This window comes from Ochotona princeps, chromosome 2 (assembly GCF_030435755.1).
Source record: "Ochotona princeps isolate mOchPri1 chromosome 2, mOchPri1.hap1, whole genome shotgun sequence".
Taxonomy (NCBI): domain Eukaryota; kingdom Metazoa; phylum Chordata; class Mammalia; order Lagomorpha; family Ochotonidae; genus Ochotona; species Ochotona princeps.
This window is the reverse complement of record NC_080833.1, coordinates 32,688,088-32,705,052: the sequence shown is the minus strand read 5'-3', so window position 1 is coordinate 32,705,052 and position 16,965 is coordinate 32,688,088. Positions and strand designations below refer to the sequence as shown.

At 42.6% G+C, this 16,965-nt stretch overlaps 1 protein-coding gene across 4 annotated transcripts in view; it reads right to left on the bottom strand.

The window, feature by feature from the left end:
• The window catches only part of CCDC30 (coiled-coil domain containing 30), a 108,491-nt gene extending 91,775 nt beyond the window's left edge, over positions 1 to 16,716 (bottom strand). Inside the window, exons 1-6 of one of the 4 annotated variants that reach the window (XM_058679811.1) lie at positions 16,531 to 16,716; positions 13,976 to 14,094; positions 12,546 to 12,694; positions 7,345 to 7,416; positions 4,592 to 4,707; positions 169 to 267 (exon numbers count right to left, since the gene is read on the bottom strand). In XM_058679811.1, the coding sequence (XP_058535794.1) occupies positions 169 to 267; positions 4,592 to 4,707; positions 7,345 to 7,416; positions 12,546 to 12,612 (354 nt within the window). In that variant the 5' untranslated portion in view covers positions 12,613 to 12,694; positions 13,976 to 14,094; positions 16,531 to 16,716. Of the gene's footprint in view, positions 1 to 168; positions 268 to 4,591; positions 4,708 to 7,344; positions 7,417 to 12,545; positions 12,695 to 13,975; positions 14,095 to 16,530 lie in introns of those variants that run through there. The other 3 variants (XM_058679804.1, XM_058679764.1, XM_058679781.1) reach the window with 3 other exon arrangements.
• Between the last annotated feature and the right edge of the window lie 249 nt (positions 16,717 to 16,965).

The window sequence follows — 16,965 nt, the reverse complement described above, 5'->3', positions numbered from 1 at the left end:
CAGAGCTCACAAAGCAGCACTCACCCTGAGGGGGGCCCCAGGACCCAGACCAGGTGACCAGAGCCCCACCAGATGCTATACCCCCAGGGCTCACAAAAACGGCAACCACCGGACAAAGATTAATAAATCTTAAAAAAAAATTTCAAAGTCAGAAAGAACTTCAAATACCTGTATTCTCTGGTCAGCACCAGCAGCTTTTCCAAGGGAGCCGTCTCCAAGTTGTTTATTCTCTTGAGAATCACGCATCTCTCCTTTAAGTCTTTCGACCTTAAATATAAAATAAATAGCTTGCAGACTTCCAAATTTTATTTTGACTACATTAGCACTTTGTTTTAAATTACATAAGTATTTGAAATACACAAGAAATACATGAATATATATATTTTTTGTGCAAAATGTTAACAACACATGGCAACAGAATAAAATAGGCATTTTCCCTTCAAAAGCCCTTCTTCTGTTTCTTACTGCTTGGGATGTACACTTCTCGAGCTCTTTCTCTCTCTTTCTCCTCTGCGCTTCCTGAAGTTACACACACTCTCTTTTTCTCTCTCTGTACTTTCTGAACTAACACACTGTCTTCTTTCTCTCTCACAAACACACATGTATATATACAACATATACGTGTGTTACACATTTACCAAGACATCTTGAGCCATCATAATTGGTTTATTCACCCTTTTCTATAATTTCATTTTACAGCATTATTTACCATTTTAAAAATTTATTTTGTTTTTGATGATGTTTAAGTTAAGAAGGATGTATGCCCATTTGGACCACTGATTAGGGTGGGGAGGGTCGAGGAATGGTGGAAAGTGGATGAGACAACTGTTCTCAATCTCTTTTTTTCTTGTATTTGGGGAAAATTGGTAGAGAAGGGAAGAGGGCTGCTCCCAGCAGCCCAACCACATCAATACCTGGGACAGTCACCCAGTGTCATCCCAGAGTTCCTGACGTGGAGATGTGGTCACTCAGTCCAGCCTGACTCTTTCCCTAATTCAGCTTACATGAAAGTCAACAGGTGCTGTGCCCTGCCCAGCCTGGTCTGCTCTTGCTCCCAGTTCTCATTCTCACCAACGGAAGCAACAGCCCACCAGGAGATTTCCCCAAGTTCCCACTCCTGGTTCATTCCCAAATCCAGATATTACACATGCCAGTGGGTGTTAGGTCACTTGGTACAGTCTGCTCTCCTTCCCCTCGACTGTCAGCCTTTGTATGTGTTGGTGGATATTGTGACCTGGCCTGACCCACACACACCCAATTCTTGCTTGTGCCTGCGGGGCTGCAGCTTGGATCAGCCCATCTTGTCCCAACTTCAGTGGTCATGAATGTTGGTGATTTACATGGTTATGCCTAGCTCATCCTGTCACCACTCCCAGCACTCAAGCAAGCAGCTGATATGGCAGTCCCACAGGGGTAAGCCCACAAGTTTCCCACAGAAACTGCCTCCAGACCTGGTTCTCTCGCATACTGGAGAGTGTGATGGACCAGTCTAACATTACCCGTCACTGTTCTGACACTGATTGGCAGGTACTGTGGTTGAGTCCTAACAAGCAAACCCTCCAGTCACGGCTGCTGCATATGCCAGTAGATGGTTGGTTGACACTAACAAGCCCAGCTCAGGTCTTCCATGTGGGCAGGTGTATTGGTTTGGCCCTAAAAGGTCCTCCAGTTTCCCTCTTCCAAACCACCTGGTCCCAGTTCCCTCACTTCCCTGCAAGTGCAGTAGTCTGGCTGGTGGAAGTTCCCCAGAAGTCATGCCTCACCTGTCATATTCTCCCTCAGCAGTGCTTCCTCCTACACATCCCCGGGCCCTCTTCCCCGAGCAATCCACATCCCTCATGCCTTGAGAGCACAGATCCCCAAGCTCAGTCCTCTGGCAGTGCATCAACCAGCCTGGACCCTGCCTGCTCACTTGCCAGGGGCCCCAGACACCATCTGCTGGTATACTGGTGTCTGCTGCCCTACTCCTCCACTCCCATCCACGTATCTTTAATAAAAGAGAATAGACTAGGTAACTATGCTGGCACACTGGTATAGCTGACACAAATTTGGCATTAACCAGGCCCAGAATTCCCACCAGTTACTGGCTGCTTTTCTCCCAGCAGTGTAACACTTGCTGAGGCACAATGCAATCCAGGCTGTTGCCTATAGCTGGAAAATTTATTTACCGTTTTAACTACTTAAAAACATTTCTTATTTGAGAGTGATAGAGCTATCCTATCCTCTTGTCCATTTCTCAAATGTCCACAACAGACAGACCTGGTAGAGTTATCTGAGTCTCCCATGTGAGTGCCAGGAACCCAAGTACTTGGGTCATCTCCTGTGCTTTCCCAGGAACTTCATCTGGGAGCTGGATTGGAAGAGGTGCAGCTGGGACTTAAACCAACACTCTTGGGATGCCAGTGTTGGAGATGAAAGCTCAATCTACTATGCCACATGGATGGTCCTTCCAGAACTCTTTTCATGTTACACCAAAACTCTGTTCACTAAACAATAATTCCCTATTATTCTCACCCCTAGGTCCTGGCAACCAGGATTCTGCTTCCTGTCTCTGATCTTGAATGTTCTAAGCACCTCATATAAATGGAAATACATAGCCCTTTTGCAACTGGGTTATTTAATTTGAAAATCCATCCATGTTATAGCATGTGTTGGGATTTCTGTATTTTTAAGCTTGAATAATATTCCACTGTACATATATATCATAGTTTGCTCATCCATCTATCAGCGGGCACTTGAGCTGCTTCCTCTTTTGACTGTTATGAAGAATGCTACCATGGCTATGGCTGTATAAACACATTTTTGAGTCTCTGCTTTAAATTCTTTTGGGTATATACACAAAAGTGGAATTGTGGGTCCGGCATGAAGGCTCAATGGCTAAATCCTCACCTTGTAAGTGCCAGGATCCCACACTGGTGTCAGTTCCTGTCCCAGCTGCTCTACTTCCCATGCAGCTTCCTGCCTGTGGCCTGGGAAAGCAGTAGAGGATGGCCCAAAGCCTTGGGGCCCTGCACTCACAAGCTCCTCGCTCCAGGATTCGGATCAGCTCAGCTTCGGCTGTTGTGGCCACTTGGGTAGTGAACCAGAGGATAGAAGATCTTTCTCTCTGTCTCTCCTCTGTGTCAGTAGGATCTTCCTGTCCAATACAAATAATTTTTTAAAAAAAGGATTGGAATCGTGAGATACACAATTTCCTTTTGGAGGAAGTGCCATTTTGTTTCCCACAAGAGCTGCAGTACTTTATATTCCCAGCAGCAATGCCCGGGGGCTTCAATTTTTCCATATCTGTATCCTTCTCTGTACTAGTTATTTTATGCAGTTTTGGTAATAGTCAATTTTAAAAAACAATTTACTTTTATTTGAGAGAGTTAGAGAGAAATAGGGAGATGGAGAGTCATGTATAGAGACAGATCTTCCATCCGCTGGTTCATTTCCCAAACGGCTACAATATCTGGGACTGGGTTAATCTAAAGGCAGGAGTTAGGTGTTTATTCCAGGTCTCCCACATGGGTGCAGGGGCCCAAGACTTTGGACCATCCTCTGCTGCTTTCCCAGGCCACAAGCAGGGAGCTGAATGGGAAATGGAGCTGCCGGGATTAGAACCGGCACCCATATGGGATCCCAGTGCTGTAGGTAGAAGCTTAATTTGCCATGCTACAGTGCCAGCCCAGAAAATAGCTATTCTTAAGCACCTAGTTTTATGTCAAGCATTTTGTTTGGCATTAGAGTTATAACTGTAAAGTGAGTATAAAAACTGAATATATGCATATATATATGTATATACACATACATACACACAATACACACATACATCTGGATTACACATATATACATATATATTCTGAACTTGGAAGTATATATTAAAAATTAATAAATTAATACATTGCTAAGAAATGAGTAAAACCTAGAATACAACTAAAGATTTATATCAATAATGTCAAATTATCCAATGTAACAGAGTAACAGTGTTTTTTGTTTTTCTTAAAACATTATTTATTTTTACTGAGAAGTCATATTTATAGAGTGGAGAGACAGAGAGAAAGATCTTTTGTCTGTTGATTTACTCCCCAAATGGCTGCAATGGCTGGAGCTGAGCCAATCCGAAGCCAGGAACCAGGAGCTTCTTCCAGGTCTTCCATGCAGGTGCAGGGTCCCAAGGCTTTGGGCCGTCCTTGACTGCTTTCCCAGGCCACAAGCAGGGAGCAGGATGGGAAGTGGAGCATCCGGGACATGAACCAACACCCACATGAGATCCTGGCATGTGTAAGGCAAGTCTTTAACCACTAGGCTTCCATGCCGGGCCCAGTAATAGTATTTTCTATTTGGCAAATATGTTAACTCCAAACAATTATCTGAATTCTTACTAGAAGAGAGCAATTCTATATTTTTACAACAGCATAATCTTACTGTTCAGCACAAGCGTTAAAATGCATAAAACAGAAATATTCATAGAATGCATATAAGGCCAAAGCGTATAAGACAATTACCTGGAATATTCCATCCACTAGCATCAGGTCTTCCTAATGGCCAACTCAGGTGCTGTTATCGTCATATCCATTATGCAAATCCCAAAAATTAAAATCAAACTCACCATTTCTCCAAGCACTTTTTTTTCTGAGTCAAGTGATCGAACCCGGTTTCTTAAGATCAGAATTTCCTCATCCAGCCTTTGATTATGTTCTTTGGCTTTCTGTAGGTCAAGCGTGTCTGAAATAAAGAGAACATAACCTACTCTGTGGACCAAAGCTTCCGTTAGGGAGCACTCACTCAGACATCTATGGAGGGGCTCTTCCTGCTCTCTCTTCACTCCCACCATGTGTCTGTGCAGCACAGCTGCCAGACTGTCCTGTCCAGTCCCAAAATATCCCGCCAACCTATTGAAACAGAATGGACAATTTTGTATTTCTCACACTTATACATGAGCCAGACAGTTTTGAGCACAGATGTCCAGTAACTGAGGCTCAGTGAATGCTCAGTCCTGTCCCATAGCCTTGCCTCCCTAACAAAATGGTGCCTGATTTGACTCTAGGGGGAAGACCGGGTTATGAAATCCACCCTGTTCCCACACTGCTGGTCTGTCTCAGCTCCTGGTTAAATCAAATAGACCAGCAGGATGAGCAGTTCTTTGTCTGGGTTCACCTCTTGAGTTCCTGATAAAAATCCTTTCCCACCTGGTTGCTGGTGGAGTTCCGGCTCTGGTGCAATTCAGATTGCCACTCGCTGGATGCCACTGGGGTATCAGTCACTGCAACACCATACGTTGCGTCCCTGCTTTCCTGTGACTGTCAGTCTCCAGGCACCCCTCTGCTATTGTTCTGTCTTCTCCTATTTTCTGGAATGTGCCTTCTCTGCCTCATATGGGCTAATGTTTCTCCATCTGTTTAAATGTGTCCTTACCCTATTCTGCCACCTTGATTCTCTCAGGTCCCCTCTTTTTTGACTTTTGAAGAGTTATTTATTTCTATTTGGAGGGCAGACTTAGAGAGGAGAGAGAGAGAGAGAGATATCTTCTATCTTTTAGTTTACTCCCCAACTTGTCACAATAGCCAGAGTTGGGCCTGTTTGAAGACAGGAGCCTGGAGCTTCTTCTGGGTCTCCCACATGGGTATGGGACCCAAAGCCATCTTCCACTGCTTTCCCAGGCACATTAGCAGGAAACTGGAATGGAAGTAGAGCAGTACCTGTGCTCATATGAGATGCCAGTACCACAGGTGAAAGATCAGCCCACTATGCCACTCAGCAGTTCCTCTTTGCTTGGCACTTGTGGTAGGCACAAGCAACCTTTGAAATGGGCTTGTCAGCTGGGCCACCTCCAGCCACCACAATGACCACAGCTCTGAGAGTAAGAGATGAGCTGCAGCCCGAGAGCAGCTTCACCTGGTTCTTCTCAGTCTCATGGTGGTGGCAGATGCTGGTGACAGAGTCCTCGGGCCTCCTGACCAGGTAGCCCAGGATCGTGCCCTCACAGACTGGCCCATGGGAAGAACACAGCCGGCATAGAGCCGGCCTTCTGCTGTACAACTTTCTTATATCCCTTGTCATATTTTTGTCTCTGAAGGCATGTTTTTCTTTTTCAGAAGTAGTTTGCCTAATATTTAGAGATTTTAAAAAATATTTATTCATTTTTATTGCAAAGTCAGATATATAGAGAGGAGCAGAGACAGAGAGGAAGAACTTCCGTCCGGTGATTTCACCCCCAAGTGGCCGCAAGGGCCGGAGCCACGCCAATCTAAAGCCAGAAGCCTGATGCATCTTTCAGGTCTCCCACGCGGGTGCAGGGTCCCAAGGCTTTGGGCCATCCTCAACTGCTTTCCCAGGCCACAAGCAGGGAGCTGGATGGGAAGTGGAGCTGCCGGGATTAGAACCAGTGTCCTTATGGGATCCCAGTGCCTATAAGGCGAGAATTCTTGCCACTAGGGTACTGAGTCAGGCCCAGAGATTTTATTAATAGAGTCCTGTTATTGGCTTTTAGTTTGTTGCCACTATGATCAGAAAACATACTTTGTATGACTTCAGTCTTCCAGAGATTGATCTTATGGACTAGGGTGGTCAATTTGGGTGAAAGTCCAAAGGGTTCATGAAAAAACGTGGCTTCTGGTAGAGTTTTCTATGCATATCAACTCGGTGTTTTTGGTGGTACTTTCAGGTCTTTTCTACCCTAACTTCCTCTGTGCTTACTCTATCAGTTACCAAGAAAGCCATATTCATTTTGTAACTGTATTCATACATTTTTTGAAAATACAGCAACCTAATTTTAGAATTATTTAGAGCTGATGAGCATGTTTTAAATTACTTGTACAGCTGTTACTATAATAACACTCAAATTTTGTTATAGTGTTAACAGTTGGTAGCATATTCATGTTGTCAAGCTAGTGTCAATTACTAAATTAGACACTGATTCTAAACCTATTGGCTTTGCAGTGAACAAATGTAAGTATATTGTAAGTGTGGTTATGTGTATTATAGTGGTGTTTTCTCTCAGTGGTTCCAGTAAAACATGTGTTACTGTTGTTGATGACACATTCAGGAGTCAAATAAGGATCCAAATGCCAGCTCTGATCTTTAATGTAACTTTTGGATATCTCACTTAATATTGCCATGTTTCAGTTTCTTTATCTATGAAATGTGAATAATAATACTCCCTCCTTAGAATTGTTATGAAGATTAGAGATAATAAAGTGCCTGGCACAGTGCCAGTCACTTAGCAGACAAATGGTAGCAATAACAGTAGTATCAACAGCAATATTAGTAGTAGTACTTGTTAATTACTAAATAATATTAGTTAATATATTATTACATTATTGCTAATATATTATTACTATTATATCTGCTAGAATGACTCACCACTTTCCTTCAGTTTTCTCAAATTTTCTTTCAATTTCTCAATTTCTAGATGGGCCTTCTCAAGTGCAGAATCTAAAACGAAAAAAAAAGTTGTGTAAGAAGAAAGAGATTAGTAGAGGAGCTGGCATGATGGCCCAATTGGCTAATCTTCTACCTGCACATTGGTGCTGGTTGGTATCCTGGCTGCTCCACTTCCCATCTAGCCCCGTGCTGAATCACGGGAAACCCAAGAAGAGTGGTCCAAAGTCTTGGGACCCTGTACCCACAAGGGAGATCCAGCAGAGCTCCTGGCTTCAGATCAACGTAACTCTGACCACTGTGGCCATTTGGGGAGTGAACCAGCAAATGGAAGACCTTTCTCTCTCTCTCTCTGTAAATTTGCCTTTCCAATAAAAATAAATATATTTTAAAAAAGAAAATTAGTATAATAATTCAAATAACTTTGAGATACTCCTTTCATCTAGCTGACTTAAGAGTTTCAGCATAAATGTCATCTTCTCTCCATAATTTTTCAGATTTCTCTATGAATATTCCTACTGCACCTTATATATATATCCCTATCCTTCATCTGCTGATCTTGTAGCTGTCTTAACCTATTTCCCCCACTGAAGAGTTTGTGGCACTGTAACATAATGAACAGTTGAAAGTTTTCTAGCAGTGATAGTACTAGTTTAGTGAAAGGAAATTATGCCTAGAAATAATTAAAATAGTTCCTGCAGTCAATAACACAGTCATGTGAGTTGTGTGTTATTTAACAACAAGGAAGGTTCTATGTGTGGACATCACACAGTGTACATACATAAGTGAGGATGGCAAAGATGCCTTTAGGTGTCAGAATTTTATGGAATACACAGTTAATTTTGACTGAAGTATTATTCAGCACATGGCTATATTCAGAATTTTTCTAATGTCTGTTAGAAAGGAAAGAAGGAAGGCAGAAAAGAAAATTTCACGACACTTTTGGTGCTGTTTGAGAATTGTATGAGGGTAGCAGAAGTCCCTGGAGTTGATTTAATTTGGGCTCTCAAATCCAGATTTTACCCCTTTGCCTCCTGTGGTCTCCTCACCAGTGATATGGCCAAGGGGTCTCCAACATTGTCAGAATGGAGAACATGAATTTTATAAAAGATCATTACTGATCAGAGTGAGTCTATCAGCACCAGCTGTGTACGTTTTCTTATTATATTCAAAACATTCAGGTTTTTTGGAGCAAATTCCAATATAACCTGTCAGGTTCGCCTTAAATTATTTTCTGACTATAACAATACTACTACTGCTACCATCACCAGCAGGTATTGCTATCATATCACTGTTGACATATGTTCACTTTATATGCATATGAATTTAAAAAAAAATTATCTGAAAGAGAATATTCCATCTGCTAATTCACTCCAGAGTACCATCAAGAACCAGGATTTGGCCTGGCCAAAGCCAGGTTTCAGGAACAAAATCTCAGTCTCCCGTGTGGATGGCAGAGACCAAGAACTTGAGCCATCACCTGCTGCCACCTAGGATGCACACTAGCAGGAAGCTGGACCAGAAGCAGAGGCAGGATTTGATTCCGAGCACTGCAATATGGGATGTGAGGATCCCAGCAGCAGGTTAACCTATGGTGCCATAACACTGCCCCCAATTTCAGACATGATGATGACAAATATGCAAAGTAGATATTAATATTCCCATTTTATAGATGAGTAAGCAAAGCTCAGAAAAGTGAAGCAATTTGCCCACTGTCTAACAACTAGTAAATAGTGTAGCTGGAATGTAAAAACCAGGTTTGTTTTCAAAAAATGATTTTCCAATGTATTCTTCTTTAGAAGGAGAGTGAAATTGGGTAGAAAATACATTCCAAAAAGGGGGAAAAGCACAGGCAGAGGAATAGAGCAAGAACAGAACAAAGGAAGGAAGGTAGAACAGATTACTGAGTCTGTGAGAACTATATGTAGTTGAACACAACTCATGTTTACACTGCCAAGAGTTAGGCAAGTGTGGCATAGTCATCATATCCCAAAGGCCTCAGTTACCACACAACAGAGTTTGGAATTATCTCCCCACCAGGGGCTTCCAGATTATTTTCTATGAAGCTTGAAACCCTGAATAGGAATTTCAGATCTTCCGAAATAATCTGATTTCATTTCCACTTGAATAAACATATTATACACTAGTTTCATGCAACATCAGAGATCAAATACAACTTGAACAGCCAGATGAGCTGCTTCTGCCGCATTTACGAAGCTGTTGAAAAACTGCAGCAGTCTGCTTCCTCTCCAACTGGTAAAGTCTCTAAAACTTTATTGGCTGTAACTTTTAAATAACTTTCCACTGTATTGACAGTTTACTTTTCAAGTCTATTTAGTGTTTACTCTAGATACTACTTTCTTCCTCTTCTAAGGATTTATTTATTTAAAAGTTAGAGTTACAGAGAGAGGGAGAAACAGCAAGAGATCTTCCATTCACAGGAAGAGAGGTTTTCATTCTCTGGTTCACTCCTCTGATAGTCCAGACCAGAACTAGGAGTCAAGAGTTGCTTCGAGGTCTCCCATGCAGGTGGTAGGAGCCCAAGCACTTGGATTATCTTCTGCTTTTCCTAGAACACTAGTAGAGAGCTGGATGGGAAGTGGAGCAGCTAGGACTCAAATCAGTGCCAATGTTGTAGACAGCAGCTTTATCACATGGCATATGCCAGCCTGTTAGATATTCTCTTTCTCTTACAGATTTATGTATTTGAAAGGTAGAGTTGCACACACACACACACACACACACACACACACTCACACACACACACATTGAAAAAAGAGAGAGAGAGAGAGAGAGGGAGAGAGAGAGATGCCATTCATTGGTTCACTCCCTAAATGGCCCCAGTGGCTGAAGTTGGTCCACACAGAAGCCAGGAGCCAGGAGCTTCCTCCAGTTGCCCTACATGGGTACTGCCCTACCAGTTTGGCCATAATCCACTGCTTTCCTGGGGAAAGTTATTTCCTCTTTCGGGAACACATTAGCAGGGAGCACATCAGAAATGCAGCAACTGAGACATGATCTGGTGTCCATATGGGATGCTGGTGCCACAGGCGGTAGCTTCCTTCTACTCCATAGTGAGATCCCCCAGCTAGATATTTTCTAAAAAAAAATTTCAGTCATGGTTTCTGGGATCCTGGGACTTTCTAGGAGTGAGTGGCATACACTAATGAGTATTACGCTTTTTGGTAGATAGAACTGAGGCATGGAAATATGTGTCCATCATTCAGCTACTGAAGATGACCAACTCAAGCAGACCTTGTTTCATTTACACCCTTTAGATATTCTATTAGTTTTCTAATATTGTATAACAATCACCACTCAGTAGCTTAAAACAGTACCTGTGAATTAGCTGACAGTTCTTTCTCAGGTTAAACTCTTCTCAAACTTCAAAATCTCTGGTTCCAGGAAAAGTCCCATCCCATTTAAGGACTCAAATGATGGCTCACCCAAGATAATCTCCTTTTAAATCAACCTATTTGGGACAACAACTTTCCTTGGGAAATCTCCTCCTGGTAGCTTCTAGGTTGTATTTAGTTGACTACCTGGGAAGAGCTGTGCATCCCAGCAGTGAACTCTGACAACCAATGTGAAGTGTTGTCTACCAAAGAGTTTTATTGGGGACTGCTCACATCCATGCTTTATGCCCAATAAGTCCCCGAACCCCAGCCTCTTTGAAGGAAAGGAGATCACGTTGTCTGTACCAACAACTTGAGCTCAGTGAACCCAGTGGTCAGTAAGGGAATGGAATGGTGGAAACCCTCCTAAATTCAAGTTCTCAGGAGCAAGCCAAGGACTCACCATCCAGCTATGGCTTTCTTAGGGACAGCGGTGCTGTCAGGCCTGGTATACTAGCTATCTTCTACCCAGATGACTATATTACATTTTGTTTATTCATTCACCAGGTGATACACATGTGCATTGTTTGCAACATTTGGCTATTGTGGAATAATAGTAAGAGTCACATGAAAGTCTTTGGGTGGACACAAGGTTTTCCTTTTTCTTAGGTAGATCCTTAGGAATAAGACTGCTAGGTCATAAGGTAATTCCACTTTTAATATTTTGAGAAATCATCAAATTGTTTTCCAAAGTGCCTATACCATTTTGCATTGCTATTGGCAATGTATGGGACTTCTAATTTCTCCACATCCTTACTAACACCTACCATTTGTCCTTTTTATTATAATTCATTGTACTGGGTGTGAAGCAGTTCTACGGTGGTTTTATTTTGCACTTCCCTAACAATTAATGGTGTTGGATCTCTCTCTTTTAAATTGACAAATAGTAACTATTTAAAAGTTATATATGTGTAATGTTTTTGCTACAGGACTATTTTGTTTTATAATATTCTGATAGGATAACTGAAACTGCATAATTTATCATCAATAGAGAAGTCCTTGGCTCATGGTTTTGGAGGCTGGGGAAGTCTAAACTGAGGAAAGTACCACATCAGGTGAGGGTCTTTATCTCATGGGAGAGTTGGGAAAGTACCACAGAGCATACATGCAAGGGAGGGGCCAAATTCATCTTTCTACCAGGAATACACTCTGCCAGCAACTCACCCACTCCCATGATAATGGTGTCTGCTCACTCACTGGGGCAGAGTCCTCGTGCTCTAAGCACCTCTTGAAGGTCCCACCCTTCAACACGGCTGCACTGGGGATCAAGCACCCAATACATGAATTCTGCAGGACACATTCAAACCATAGCAGTTTAGACTGTGATATGAACACATTAAGGAAATTAACATACCCACCTCCTCATACATCTGTATCAATTCCTGTGATGGAAAGTGTTGAGCATTTGTGCATATGCCTATGGGCCATTCACATACACTTTGCCCATTTTTTAAAACTGGCCTACCCTTTTATGATTTAATGAAAAGAGTTCTTGACATCTTCTGGATCTACATTTTTTTCTTCTAATCCGTGGGTTGGTTTCTGGGATTTGGGAACTTTCTGTGATGAGCGGTATACACTAATGAGTACTGCAGTTTTTTTTTGGTAGGTATATTATGTTTACGCTTCAGTAAAGATTTCTGGACATTATAGAAAATGAGACCATTAATCAGACTTTCATGTGTTCACCTTAAAAGGTTTTTTTCTTGGTGTACTCTTGCCCTATCCCAAGAAAAGACATTACAGGTAAAATAAGGCCAGAAATGGTCACCTGAAACCACAGCTTACTTGGATTACTCTGTCCTTTCTCCTCTTGCAGTTCATCAGTGCATCTCTGGACCTCAGCATGAGCCATCACTGACCTCTGCTCCGTGTTCCACACCTCTCTCTATGCAGCTTTGTGATGCCTTCTCTTTTTCCAGATCTTCATCATGTGACTGAAATAAAGATACTGTTAGTAATGAAACAGTCAATACATTATCAATGACATGTTGCTATTTTCTATAACTCTTGAAAGCTAGCAAAGTAGCAAACGATATTTCATTTAAGTGCATTTCTTTCATCAGGCTGAAACAAAAATTTGATTTTTATTTATAATCATGTGATTTCTGGATATGCATTTGGACTAGAGGTTAAGGTTCCAGTTGAGATGCCTTTATTCCATGTTAGTGTCTGGATTTTGAGTCCTGGCTGCACTTCCTGAATCCAGCACCCTGCCAAGGCACATCCTGGAAGGCAATAGGGGACAGATCCAATACTTGATCTCCTGCAACCCATAAGAGGGATGTGGGTTGCACCCCAGCTTCTGGCTTCAGCCTACTTCAGTCTGACTATTGCAAGCATGGAAGCATGCCCGGCAGGGGAACCATGGGCACTTCCTTGCTACACTGTTACTACCACTGGTGAGCACAAGAACCAAGGCTGAGAGTTGGCCAGGCTGGATAAGGTGGCAGCTGCTATTGACATACATAAAGGCTGGGTCTGGGGACAGGACAGGCTGAGCTAAACCGCAATATCCATGAGTAGGCATAGAAGGAGATGGTATATGGGCTGGGCCATGTTAGGTTACAGCACATGCCAGCACACGCAAAAACCGAGGCTAGGGGAGGGCCTGGTGGAGATTATTTGGGGTTACCCTAACTGGGCCACAGCATCTGTTGGTATATGTGAAGACTGCATCTGTGGCAAACTGGGTTAGCCTAAGTTGCAGCACTCATCAATTAACATGAAGTTGGGGCTGGGTCGAAACTTAACAGGCAACTTCATCCATTGGTATATGTGCATTGACTGGTGAAGTTGACAGACCAACCTGACCCTGCACTGGGGTCATTCCAAGGCTGAGGTCATCCCAGGCAAGGTTTCTTGAGGGATTCAAACCGAAGCCACAAGGAAAATCACAATATACGTGTTTCATCCTTGGAGTGCATGTATAGGGACTGGACTTCCTCAGTCCTGATGCCTGTGTACTGGTCAGCATGACTAGATGCACAATGGGGATATGACAGCCAGTTCATCTAGGCCAGCAGAGGACACTGAGTATCTCATCAGAGGATGAAAATCAGAACAGGTCAGACATTCACCTGGCCAAGTTTTGTAGTATATTTCTGGGTTTGTGTATTCACTAAGGTAGACTTTGTCAATTAACAGACCTTGGAAAGATTTCCTCAACCCTGGTGCAACAAGGCTGACAACATCTCAGAACAAATAAAACCACTCACGTGACACCCTCAGAACACTCTTCCCCACATTAGGTTCTCTACGGTGTCATCAAATGACTATCTTCCCATCCCCAGGTGCTGATGTGGTTTGGCAAGAGTGGCCCTCTCTGGTTTCCCCACTGTAGACACAGGAGAAAAAAGAGACATTTGTAGACCCATCTTCCTCCATATCTCAACCCTCCCCACCCTACTTGGGGACCTACATGGACCTGCATTCTTCTCAACTATATAAACAACACTAAAAATGAAATATGAAATTTTAAAAAAATTAAACTTGCTGCTGACAATTGATTATTTAAAATAATATGGTATTCATTTTAATGGACTCCCCCAAAAGAAGTGTTCCAAAGACACTTTTGAAATAGGCACAAACCCAATGTGATTTTGTTAAGGGCTATTACATACATTGACTATTTAAATTTGAGAGGTTCAATCAAAATTAGTCTCTGTGTTAAACAGGTGATGCATTTTTTTTCTCCTCAAAGTTTTGTCGCACACACTTCAATCACCTTTACAGCATGAATCCGTACATTACAAAAACACTACTTATCTATTTGTTCTCATTTTATTTGAAAAGCCAGAAAGAAAGAGATGCACAGATACATCTGCTACTTAATTCCCTGAAGTCCTACAGGAGCCAGAGACCCAAAGCTCAGCCTGGGTCCCCCATGCAGGCAGCAGGGACCCAGACACCTGAACCCCCACTTACTGCCTCCCAGTGCGTTGGCATGAGGAACCAAGCCGCACACACCCACAAGGGATGAGAACATGTACTGCTGTGCCAAACACCTGCACCAGAACACTGTGTGTTTTCATATATTCAAACAAAATACTGCCACAGTAAAAGCCAATTTGCAATTAGCTACTACTACCAAATAAAGGATCATATACTATATGTGTAATATGTATATTTTAATACCTTATTCAGATTTTTCTTTTCAGTTTGCTACACAGGTTCTTGACACTTCTGATGTCCTCTTTCCCAAGGTTGGTGGATTTGTTTAAATTTATCCTTAACAAAAGTCAAGACACCCTGCATCAATCAGTCTTTACAAATAAAATTTTCATTTATAGCTAAACAACTAAAAACCAATTTATGTTAGCAAAAGAGAAAACACAGTTCAATTCATTTTTAAAGCAGATGATACTTGTTCTTAGAGGCACAAGTTGCCTCCTTGCTGTCTTAATGCAGATAGCACAGATGTGCTGATATCCCATAAATAGATATATGGCATACTTGTACAATTAAAGTATTAAGGGAGAATGATTAGGAAAACATTGTTTTAAAAATTGCCTTACAGAGGCATTAATGGAAAGAAGGTTGACCAACACTGGGCTAAACAGATCTCTGTATTAAATCTAGGGTAATCTGTCTCAAACACAGACACAAAAATCCTAAACAAAATTTTGTTGAACCTAGTTCAGTCATTTGGAAAGAAAACATATGTATATGGTCAGATTGGCTTTTATCTAAGTGATGAAAAGTAGTATTTTCTTTAAAAAAAAGTTTATTTACTTCAGAGGTAGAAAGAGGGAGAGTGCCCATCAGCTAGTTCATTCCCCAAATGCCTGCATAGCCAGGGCTGCGACAGACTGAACACAGAAACTAGGAAATCAATCCAGGCTCACACACAGGTGGCAGGAACCCAGCTCCTCGAGCCACCCCTGCTGCCCTCTGGGATCTGCATTAGCAGGAAATTATCACTGGGAGCCGGAGCCAGGGTGCAGATGCAGGCAACTGGATGAGACACAGAGCATCTTACCTGCTGGGCTATGTGTTACTTCTCCCTGATTTATTGAACTTAATTTTTTAATAAAGATTTATTTATTTTTATTGGAAAGGCAGATATACAGAGAGGAGGAGAGACAGAGAGAAAGATCTTCCATCCATTGGTTCACTCCCCAAGTGGCCGCAATGGCTGGAGCTGAGCCTATCCAAAACCAGGAGCCAGGAGCCTCTTCTGCATCTCCCATGCGGGTTCAGGGCCCAAGGCTTTGGGCCGTCCTCGACTGCTTTCCCAAGCTATGAGCAGGGAGCTGGATAGGAAGCAGGACTGCTGAGATTAGAATTAGTACCCATACAGGATCCTGGCATGTGCAAGGCGAGGAGGACTTTAGCCACTAGGCTACCGTGCAGGGACCATGACTTGTTGAACTTATATTCTTCAGCAAGGGTAAACCGACTTTCTGATATTTTAATGAATAATATCAAATGAATGAATCCATCTTAATCCACCTAATTTGTAAGAGAGGGATTGTGAGCTCCCATTGCCTGGTTACTTTCTGAATGTCCACAATATCCAAAGCCAGGCCAATTTGTTTCCCACAGTGTGAGAGGGATCCAGCCACTAGAGCCATTACTTGTCACCTTTCACAATGCACATTAGTAGGAAACTATAAATGGGTGCAAAGCTGGGGTTTAACTGCAAGTGCAGCGTGTGTGTGATGTGGGTAGCCCAGCTGGCACGTTAACCACCAGGCCAAATGCCTATCCCTAGAATGCATTTCATAACTGGCTTGTACCTTAATCAATTACCTAATTATTTTTAGGATACCTGTGACAATTCTGTCTGTAGGCCACTGATCACACATTTTTGAGACTCCGGCTTGGGGTTCACAAGTTCAGATTTCACCGGGAGTGTCTGTCTCTCCACCGCCAGGCACGCACCATGCTCCCCGGGCTACTCAGAGAGATCCTGCGCGAGGCTTGTGGATGAGGCCTTTCCTCATCTTCCTTTCTTTGGGTTCCTGTTAGGAAGAAATCAAAGAACCAAAACCATTAAACAAAACACAGTCAAGTTGTTGTTGTCATAAGATGCTGAAAGCATTTTTTAAATAGATAAAAAGGAAGAAGCCATAATGAGTGGCTGATTGATGGTTTAATTGGTTCATCCTCTTGCTGCAAGTGCTAGCATCTCATATGAGCACCAGTTCATGACCTGGCTGCTCCACCTCCCATCCAGCTCCCTGCTTGTGGCCTGGGAAAGCAG